The sequence below is a fragment of the Fragaria vesca genome, linkage group LG4 (genome assembly GCF_000184155.1).
Source record: "Fragaria vesca subsp. vesca linkage group LG4, FraVesHawaii_1.0, whole genome shotgun sequence".
In the NCBI taxonomy this organism is placed as follows: Eukaryota; Viridiplantae; Streptophyta; class Magnoliopsida; order Rosales; family Rosaceae; genus Fragaria; species Fragaria vesca.
Window position 1 is genome coordinate 6,039,426 of NC_020494.1, and position 10,768 is coordinate 6,050,193.

At 36.3% G+C, this 10,768-nt stretch overlaps 2 protein-coding genes across 2 annotated transcripts in view; both read left to right on the top strand.

Moving 5' to 3' along the window:
- The first annotated feature begins 1,891 nt into the window (after positions 1 to 1,891).
- Positions 1,892 to 6,526, top strand: LOC101305651 (probable alpha-mannosidase I MNS4-like). Its single transcript, XM_004296555.1, has 8 exons — positions 1,892 to 2,185; positions 2,882 to 2,996; positions 3,118 to 3,210; positions 3,800 to 3,886; positions 4,190 to 4,280; positions 4,585 to 4,640; positions 4,857 to 4,929; positions 5,321 to 6,526. Exons 2-8 carry the CDS (start codon positions 2,886 to 2,888, stop codon positions 5,452 to 5,454), a joined length of 645 nt encoding a protein of 214 aa, XP_004296603.1. The 5' UTR covers positions 1,892 to 2,185; positions 2,882 to 2,885; the 3' UTR covers positions 5,455 to 6,526.
- Positions 6,527 to 10,376: 3,850 nt separating this feature from the next.
- The window catches only part of LOC101308670, a 1,461-nt gene continuing 1,069 nt past the window's right edge, over positions 10,377 to 10,768 (top strand). The window contains exon 1 of the mRNA XM_004297935.1: positions 10,377 to 10,667. Coding sequence (XP_004297983.1) covers positions 10,377 to 10,667 — 291 coding nt within the window. The remainder of the gene's footprint in view (positions 10,668 to 10,768) is intronic.

Here is a 10,768-nt window from a genome sequence, read left to right on the forward strand (position 1 = left end):
CAAAGACATCCTAGCATGCAACCTATAACTCCTTACCTATTCTAGTTCATGTTTACCGACGCGGACTTAACACAAACAATGGCACATATTGATTAAGAACTAAGTCATAAGTTGTCAATCACACATATAAACATAATTTAGATCATCAAAAGCATCATCAATTACACCAACAACTCAAGTGTACAGATCTGATTTTCATGATTATAAGAACAAACTCAATCAAAAATCCAACTCATGAACACAAACGAATAAGAGAGATGGAAACAAACTAAAGTAATTGAATAGATAATAAAAGAAAACATGAGGTCTGAGTTTAGATTACACTTTGAGTATTGAAACAAGGAACTACGCCGAGAATTACAGAGGAGAAGGCACGGCAAGAGAAATCCTAAAACTAGGGTTTGTGTTTGGAGAAGAATTTCTGAAGGAGATGAAAGACGTTGTTTTTCTGCGGCAAAGAGCGACTCCTTTTCACGTCTTTAACTCCTCATATATATAGAGAACGTATGAACAGCTCCTATTAGGGTTAGAGAACCCTCAATTTTCGTCCATGGGCTCGCCGTTGTGGTTTGGGCCTTGAAATTGAAGTTTCAGTCCAAATCAGAAATTCGGGCAGACGGACATTCGGTCACTCAAATGGTCATAACTTCTTTTGTAAAATAGCTATTGATGATCCGCGAAAATTTCTGGAAACTAGACTCTTCTAGCTTTCCGTTGATATAAGGCTCATCTCTTGGATCGTTGTGAGCTGATCACAATACTCTGTCGAAGTTGACTGACTATTCCTGGCAGATTTTCTGATTTCTTTCCTTGCGCCATATGGATTCCTTTTCCTTCAAGATTTCTCCTCTTTTGCCTCTTTTGTGCTCCTCGGCTTTATTTGTGACCTAAAAACACAAACTAAGTTAAAATCAATATTGTTAAAGGAATTACATAACTAAATAGAGTCGGAAATACATTAAGAACATTGCATAAAATGCACCTATCATATATGTTTCGGGTTTTATTTCTCAATCAAGAGTAATTTTAAATACACACCCCTAATCTCTTAATACACACTCGTATTAATTTATGTTTCACATCAAATATTTTAAGCATGTTTAATGATCAAAACATACATCTATTATTAAAAAAAAGAAAAAGAAATCACAATTAGAAGTACCCTAAAGAAAATGAAATCATAGTTTCATACGAAAAAAAAAAAAAACTCTTTTAGAATTTATGACCCGAATTTCGACTATTATCAAATAATCATATGTATTGTTCGATCAATTAACATCGGTTCATTTGGGTTCTGTGTTTTTTTTCTTTTTTTATATCAATTTTAGTTTTGATCTTGCAGACCATTTTGAAGTACTACATGTTCATCTTGACATGATGTATTGAAAAAAGTAGGTATATATGTTTAATAGCTAGTGACCTAGTGTACTTCTACTAGCTTGTGAATTCCGAAAACTTAAAATGGTTGATATTTTTTTTCGAATTCCAAATGATTGATGTCGCATTGGAGATTTAGAGTTTGTGTAATAATAGTTTTTTGATTATAAATTTGACGATAAAAAGAAAAAATTTCTAGAAAACAATAGAAAAAAATACGTAAAAGAGTTACCAAAATATATAGTAAATTTATAATAATTATACTAAATAACATATTATTTCTTAATTTTAGATATAAATGTATTATAGGCAGTTTGGGAAGTGTATTAAGTTTAATATCAAAATGAAAAACTAGATGAATGGTGTATTAAACAAAATGTGTGTATTAAAAATTAAAGATGTGTATTTAAAATTTCTCCTCAATCAAATAAAAAAGAATGAAATTATGTTGTTTTTCCATAAATCTTTTCTTTTCTTTTGTTATTTAAAAACGATCAAACTAGCGCTCGGCAGTCGGCACAGAGGCCGCAGCTGAAAACAACAAACACAGACGTTCAAAGACTCGATAGTGTTTTTACTAGTGTGTTTCAGAAGCTCAGAGAGACAGAACACAATGCCTTCTCTGAGGCGACCCACTTCAGCTTCAATTCTCGTATCTCTGCTGTTCCTATTCCTCTCTGTCTTTCTCCGCCCAACTCTCGCCGACGGCGTCACTCCCGAGGAGGCCAAGCAGCTCAGGGACACCCTTCTCCTCCAATCACCCCTTAAAACTAAAACTCAAATCAATTTGGGTTTTTCTTTCAATTTGGTATTGCTTGATTTCACTGCCCCGTATTACTTAGATTAATCTGACATTGGGGTTTATGTAGTCTCTGCTTGATTTGCTAGTTCGAAAGTTGTGGAATTTGTACTGATTGGAGTAAATTAGAGAGCTTTTTGGTTCTGGGAACCTCATTTTAGGACATGAATTTCGATTTGTGTGTATGATAGGTGATGTTTTGCCAATTTAGACAATGTGGAAAGTTTTCATCTTTGATGAAATTTTAGTGAAAATTGTGATAAAGTTTTAATCTTTCGGATATGGGGATGCAATGCTTCTGGAATTGGGCATGCTCTGGATGTTGTGTCGAAATCAGAATCATACTTCTGACTTTTCTATTGATTTTTCTGTTTCCCTAGGGTTATATAGCCCTCTGTAGAATTAAGTTCTGTCACCGAGGAAAGAGTTTTACTTGTTAGGGAAATAAAAGTTCATGTTGTATTGGTGTTTAATGTCAAGCGTTGAGATTGTAGAGCACTTTCCTTCTTGGAACTCTCTTTTTGTGAATAATGAAGTTTGGAATGTAGGCTGCCTTTATTGTGTTCATTTGCAAGTACATTAAGACAACTAGGTTTAATCTATGTGTATTTACATGCGTATCTATAGTAGTTTTGCATTTCTTGTATACCTGTTGAATGGTGTTCTTAATTAACTTGGCAATATTTACTTTTCATTGTACGTCAGGGAAATGTTTTATCATGCATTTAATGGGTACATGGACCATGCTTTTCCACTAGATGAGTTAAAGCCTCAGTCTTGTGGGGGTGAAGATAGCCTCGGTGGATATGCGCTAACTTTGGTAATATACATCACAAATTCTTATTTCCAATTATTTATATCTGTACAAATACGATTTTCTTTTCAGTTTTTGCATCCTTACTGTGTTGTGCTATGCGTCTGTCATTTGTGTTTTGTCACAGATTGACGCTTTAGACACACTAGCTTTACTTGGTGACCGGGACCGCTTTGCTGCCTCTGTTGAATGGATCAGTAAAAACCTTCAGTTTGATATAGTAAGTCCAGTATTTATCTATCTTATTCACTCCTTGCATCTCTCTCTCCTTCTCTCTTATTAATTGTTTCGCAACTAATTGCTGTCTTAAATGTTAGATTTTGATGTTACGTTTTGCCATATATGCATGCATCACATTGAAATTTTTTAACTTTATTGTTTAATTATTTTATTAGTTCTTGGATATTGACCTAATGTGTTGTTTGGCGGAAGATATCTCATTAGTTCAGTTGAGAACATTTCTGTTAGTATTATGGCCTACCTACTTCAAATCATGGTTATTCAAGACCTATAGGAGTTGTTTCACATGATTCGGAATATGACGATTGTTATTGACTTGTTACAAGTGAAACTATCTGGAGTGACATAGTGGTAGAAGGCTAGACGTTATTGTATTTATCTGTCATTGAATTGTTTTCTTCATGATCTTCATCTCATTGTTATTGTAGATTGACATATATATAATATGTATTTGTACTAGGTTACTTATGATATTTATCAACTTATGATAGGATGGAGTTAATGTTATACATGTTACTTTATTAGTAAGTTATACCTCCATCTAACTTTGATTTTTTTGATTGTTGCAGAATAAGACAGTATCTGTCTTTGAGACTACCATCCGGGTCCTTGGGGGTTTGCTCTCTGCACACCTTATAGCAAGTGATTATGCTACGGTAACAGTTAGTTGCATTTCTCATTTGTTTTAATTCCATATATTATAATTTTATGCATGAGATAACAGGGGACTGTGTCCATATACATATACATGTGTGTGCGTGTGTGTATGTCTGTGTGCATATGCATAAAGAAAAAGAAGAGGGTGGATTAGTTGTAGTAAACAGTATATCTGTATATAGCAATATAACCTTTTTTTTGCTTTTGCTGTCCAAGCCTACTGGTAAGATCTATGTTTCTTTTTTTATTAGTTCATTAGTTGAAGGTCTGTATTGAATAATTCCTACACCCTTCTGTTGCAGGGCATGAGAATTCCAACGTATGACAACCAGTTACTGAACTTAGCTGAGGATCTAGGCCGACGATTGTTACCTGCATTTGACACTCCTTCAGGTGCAATGTACTTACTAGATTACCCCTTGTTGTTTAACGTGCACAAAAGTCTATGCAAGATCTTTCTGGGTGAACTCTCGTTATTTAGCATTCAGTATCACTGCCAATGTCTGTGACTTTGGGTACCTGATGACCATGTATTGGTAGATTCTGTAGGGTAAAATTATGACTTTTTATGTTATTCAACTTGTCACCTTTTCCTCTGTCCTGTATGTAGTGTTGTATATGCTTGTTTTTTCTTTATGTAAAGTATGTTTCTTATATGTGCAAAAAGGTGTCTTTCCTAAGCAATCTTGTCTTGCAGGAATTCCTTTTGGATCTGTCAATCTGAGGCATGGAGTTGATGAACATGAAAGCAAGGTAAGGTCTCTACTTTGTCTCTGTTATGTGCAACTTTCTTAATTCTTTATTAAGCTCCGAGTCCTGACACGTATTATGACAATGAACGAGTAAATTTTCCTGTTCAAGCTTAGGTTTTGTATAGGTGTAAAATCCTATGTGCAGTTGATATTTATCATATCTAGTATTTATTTGTCAGCTTGCTGAAATTTGAAAATTCAACCTGGTGTTATTTAGATTACATCAACAGCTGGTGGTGGGACTTTGACTTTGGAATTTGGAGTGCTCAGCCGCTTGACAAATGATCCCAGTAAGTAGTAGCTGTCATTCCTTAACGCCATTGACGATATCCTTCTATCTCAACTGGACTCTAGCCTCCTAGTTGTCTTTTTAAAGTGCATGTTCATGGGCTTCACCAATAGGTTAAGATGTATTTTACAGCCTTTTATGGCCAAAACTTATGTTAAAGGCAGGTTGATATGTTATAAGCACTTTTACATGGTTCTTGTTTGGTAATAAAATTGTAACTGCTACCTCTATTCCTTCATAATTTGTCCATAGAAAAGCTACTTTAATTAGAATATCTCACCTAAATTATCCCTTCTGTTTCCTTTGTAATGTTTTTGTCCTTTTGTTCTATTCTTAATTCAGTTAATTGTGGAAGGGAAAGTTTACCCTTTTTCATCTAAATGGAATTGCAGTATTTGAACAAGTGACCAAGAATGCAGTGCGTGGACTTTGGGCTCAGCGTTCAAAGCTCAATTTAGTCGGTGCCCATATTAATGTTTTTACAGGTGAATGGACACAAAAGGTAACATTCCTTCTAACAACATAATAACCGTGATAAACATAAAGTGTGAGTCAGCGCATATCTACTATGAAGATAAATAACAATCTCTACATAACTTCGCTTGGCATTAATGCACAAATTGTGAAAACTAAGCCGAAAAGCCCCATATGTGAGTCATGACTTGTAGATTCTAATTGTTTTACTGTTTTGGGATGATTAACTGGTTCACTAATTTTTGTATGTGATTTTCATCAGTTCTGTTGAAAATATTAGGCCATTTAATGTCTATTGCATAGTAATTAGGAGATTATTTTCATTGCTTATTTTAGAAACAGGGTTATAGGTAACTTTACAACAGAATTTCTCTACTGATTAGATTGTCAATTTTATTTCAACAGAAATTTCATTTCAAAAGATTTCTATTGATCATTTAATTGATGATGTTTTTTTCCCGCTCTTCCATTGTACTTTAGTTTTGAGTTGTATTTCACATTTTGGGGTTCTTCTATCTTGATTATCATAGATATAAACGTGCAAGTGAGATATAAGCTAACTTTCTTCCATTTAGGGATTAAACTCTTTCTTCCATTTCTCTTAACTGTCAAGCAGTTGTGATATAAGCCCCAAATACCTAATCTTTGCATTGCCAAAAAAAAAAGAGACCTAAGCTTTGAGTTAGCCATTAATAGTTGGGCTGCTAAGCCTTTGTCCTTAGCTACCCCCTAATCCATCGTCACTTATCACACGAAAACGCTCATATCTCCCTCTATATTACGTACTTTGGTCAAACCTTCCACACGAAAAACTTTCACGTAGATGAGACACAACCGTCTATATAAAACTTTTGAGACATTTACCTTCCGATGATAGGGCTCCCCATAGGGAATAATAACAGTAAATAGTAGACACGTTGTGATTCCGATGACTAAAATTCACAAACCAAAATTCGGCCGTCAGATATGATCATTATGACGAAAGATGTCTATGGTAAAAAATTCAACTGGATTCGACAACGTTAAGGGCTCGATCAAAACGGTTAACTCTAATCAGAAATAAGAAAACTGCATTTTGAAGCCCTAAACGGACTCGGATGGCCAAAAAGGCCCATATGTCATGGCAATAGCGATGAGTGTGACTCGTAGGGCCGTTACGCTTTCGGAAAGGTATCATAATAGTCAATCGGACACCAAATGCCAAATCTGCAGCATAGTGAATAATAAGGGTAAGTTGCATTGATCGCAACTATCGGCACCGAGACTTTACCGGAATACTGTAATTTTCCAGTCGTAGACGTATTTCACCATTCTGATCATATCTTATTTCACGACTTTTTTGCGTTTGAAGGTTCTACGTATAATTTTTTTTTCCCAGATGAGTTGTTGTCCAGATTTGTAAATATAAGGCACTTTAGCCGACGAAAAAAATTTCGTCGGCTAAAGTTGACCATAGCCGACGAAAATTTTAAATTAGCCGACGAAGGAAAATTTCGTCGGTTAAAGTGGACTTTAGCCGACGAAAAAATAATTCGTCGGCCTGGTTTTTTTATTTTCGTCGGCTAAAGCCTTTCTTCTGGTTGTGACATGGCAGAATAGCTTGTTCAACTATCAAATTCAAATGCTAGTGTCAACATCATTCAAATTTTGGAAATGAAAGTAGTAATTTTCCCCTCCTGCCCTTCTACATATGCCCCTAAAGTCTATAATGCCAATGCAAAAATTTATGCAGCGAGCACACCTGAACCGAACCTTTAAAGTCTATCATTTAACCGTATAATGCAGATCATCATGGCTTATGGAAAACAAGAACAGATGCTACTGATTTTTGGCATTAGCATCTCAGTCATCTCTTAATTAGTGTATTACTTCTTGTCATTCGCTTAAACTATAAATTACTCTCATATAATTGATTGCTAACGTATTTAACTTATCTAGAGTTCCAAGTCAGATAAGAACAACAAAATTCACCCAAAAAAAGAACAGAAAAAGAAAGAAATTGCAGCAGCCACAAACCAACGAGAACAGAAGCCCAAGGGGATTGAAATCAATCCAGCAAATAAAGGGAGAAGCAAAGCGTGCACTACTACTACAGAACCCAGCAAAGGAAGACAAATGCGTACCTGGACACGAAGAAGACGTAAGAAGAAGTGGTAGAAGGCGAAAGTTTTCCCCAAAGTATACGAATCAGAGGCGCGGAGAGGCGGCTTGACCAAACAAAGGATGAGGCAAAGAAGTGGTAGAAGGCGAAGACGAAGCAGAGCAAAGAGGCGGCTTGACCAAACAAAGGATGAGGCGAAGAAGTGGTAGAAGGCGAAGACGAAGCAGAGCAGAGAGGCGGCTTGACCTTCGCAAGGATGAGGCTTTGATAAGTAGGGGTTTTAGATGAGCAATTTTGGATTAACAATAACTCACCAAGGACAGTTTGGGAATGAAAAATTCATTCACCCATGTTCAGTAATCAATACCAACTCCCCCTACCGGAACAAAAAGGGGGAAGGGGGGGGGGGGGGGGGAACAATTTGCTAACCATCATGGTTTTGATGGTCATAAGACCAACCAAGTATGATGCTGCCTGACAACCCATAACCTATAGGATGCATTTACAAAATTTTATTTTAATTTTCTTAGGCAATTTTGCTTCTATTGGAGAAGTTGTGGAGCTGAATGGGAACAACTATAGGAAGTGGAGGGATGATGCAGAGTTTTACATGGGAATGCACCAAAACATAGATTACTGCCTCCTCAAACCCAAACCTGTAGGCACCGAAGAAGAAAACAACATGGATGCTGACAGCTCGTGGCATTATTATGAGTGGTTTAGGACCAACATAATGGCTAAGAATGTGATCAGGAGAACTATGTCTGAGGTGGTTTGGGGATCGATAGAGGAACCTGAGGATGCTATCTAAGTCACCCAAATTTGTAATCGACGAAGTTATGAACTTTGAAGAGTATGCCATAATATTTGAAGGAGAGTCTATTGATGTAGTTTCGGGCCACGATGTTAGTGAGCAGGTGGAGCTTGTTCAAGCTTTAAGGAAAGTGTCTGAGTGTGCTTTCATTCAGCCTAGTCAGGAGGTGCTTGTTTGTGTTGGTGATATTGAAGAGAAGCAACTTTGGTTCTACAATGTTGCTTTGCATGAAGAAATTCAATATCTTCGTAAGAGTCATCTACTTTTGTTCAAGACAGATCTTGTTTGCAAGTTCAAGCTTGGCTTGGGCTTGATTGCTATTTGCAATTAGTACCCTTCGGGGTTTGATGGAGGAGACCTTGGGAGAAGATTCTACTTTGGAGATTTTGATTAATTTAAGCCAAGGTGGAGATTGTTGGTTTGTGGCTTAAATTAATATAAGCCTATCAATTATCTTTTAGTAAGCTTATATAATCAACCTGATTTTATTAGGTTAGGATTTTGTCTATGCACTATAAATATATGCTTTATGTCACCAATTAAGTTGTGAGAGACAAGAGAGCCGTAACTTTGGGTTATTGAGAAGTAGCCGCAGTTTAGGGTTCTATAGAAGTTGTTCTTCTATTTGGTGTTTCTCATTTGTGAGTGTATTTTGGGTGTGATAGGGATTTTGGGTTTGAGTGTTAAACATCTTGTAATCTCCTTTTGATATTAGTGGAATCTCCTCATCATTTCCGCCTGTGGACGTAACCCTTTATTTTGGGGTGAACCACGTAAATCTTTGGTCTCTTTAGATTTTCTGTCTATTTATCTTGTTTCATATTTCGATACTTCATGTTTGTTTGACGCTTTCGCACAATACTCTACTCTATTAAATATTAACAAGTACTTGTAACTTGAGGCCTACTCACATGCGGGAGTATTTTTATGGGACAAAACGGGATAGGTCTGTTATGGCCTTTAGATTTAAATGAATCAAATATGAGGGTTGAAAGAAATCGTACACTTATTCTAAGCTACACTCGATTATTTACCACTTCCTCTCCCTTTCTCTGCCTCTCTTCTTCACGAGGTAAAGTTCGTTCATCATTCTAATTCTCAAACCCAGTTTACACAATTACACCCGTTCTTGAGTCCACACCCAATTATTTGCCAATTTTCATTCTTGAATACTTTGTCAAGAACCAGAAGCAACAATCCTCGATCTACGATTCAAGGGGTGCGAAGAATTCCAGATTCAAGCTTCAAGGTTGAATCAAATCCCAAAATCATTCTTTCTCTAACTTTGTTTTGATTCTTTGGGGTTTCTTCTATTTGAACGTTAATTGATCTAAAAATTCTCTCAACTCTCAAGTTTGATTCTCTAAATGATAATATTGGAATTTATTCATCTTTTGATGCATGAGCGAAAAACTAAGAAAACAAGAGTTAGAGAGAAGAGATATGAAATGACCTGGGTTGGAGATCTAGATTAGAAAGTGGAATCATGAACATGTAAAGTCGTAGTCATGAGGAGAGAGCGAGAGAAAGGAGAACAACGAATGAAGATATTAGGTAAGTTATTGGGTGTGGACTCACGAATTGGGTAAAGTTCTTTTTAGCCCTCATCTGATTTATTTAAATCTAAAGGCCATAACAGGCTTATCACATTTTGTCCCGTAAAAACAGTCCCGCATGTGAGCAGGTCTTCACATGTGAGCAGGTCTTCTTGTAACATATTTAATTACAAGTACAACACAGTGTAATAAGAGAGTTTATACTGCTTACTTTGTCTAAACCTGTCATCAATACTATGATGCAAAAAGAGTCTACAACAATCAACAAATTAAAGTATTAAACATCATTGTTATTGAATTAGAGACAACCTAGTAACTTAAAGAAACAAAGAACTAAAATCAACATAGTTAAATGAAAGGCTCAATAACATCTTAATAAATAAAAATTCAATCATTAAAATAATCGGGGCGAGACGGGCCTAAACGGGACTTGAATTATCCGTCCCGTGTCCCGTCCTGTTATATTGAGATGGGACGGGATGGAACGTGCGTGACGTTTTGAGATGCATAAGGTTCAGCTGAATGGGAAACTCAGAGATTTAAGGATGGGAGTTGTAGATGCACAGCTTGTGCATGATGCACTTTGGTCACTTCCATCAACCTTCAGCCAACTGAGATCTACCTATAATGCTCTAGAGGTCAAGTGGACTATTAATAAGCTAATTTCAGTATGTGTGGATGAGGAGAATACAATCCGTGGAGAGGCTCAACCTGCAACTGCAGTAAATCTTATGGAGAAGCCTAAGTGGAAAAAGAAGAATAAGAACAAGGCTAAGCAGACCACCAATTTTAAGGTATCCGGCAAACCTGCAGATTCCAAGAGAGATAAGTCCTCTAAAGTTAGGTGTTTCTTCTGTAAAAAGATGGGACACGTTAAGAAGGATTGCCCTGGTTT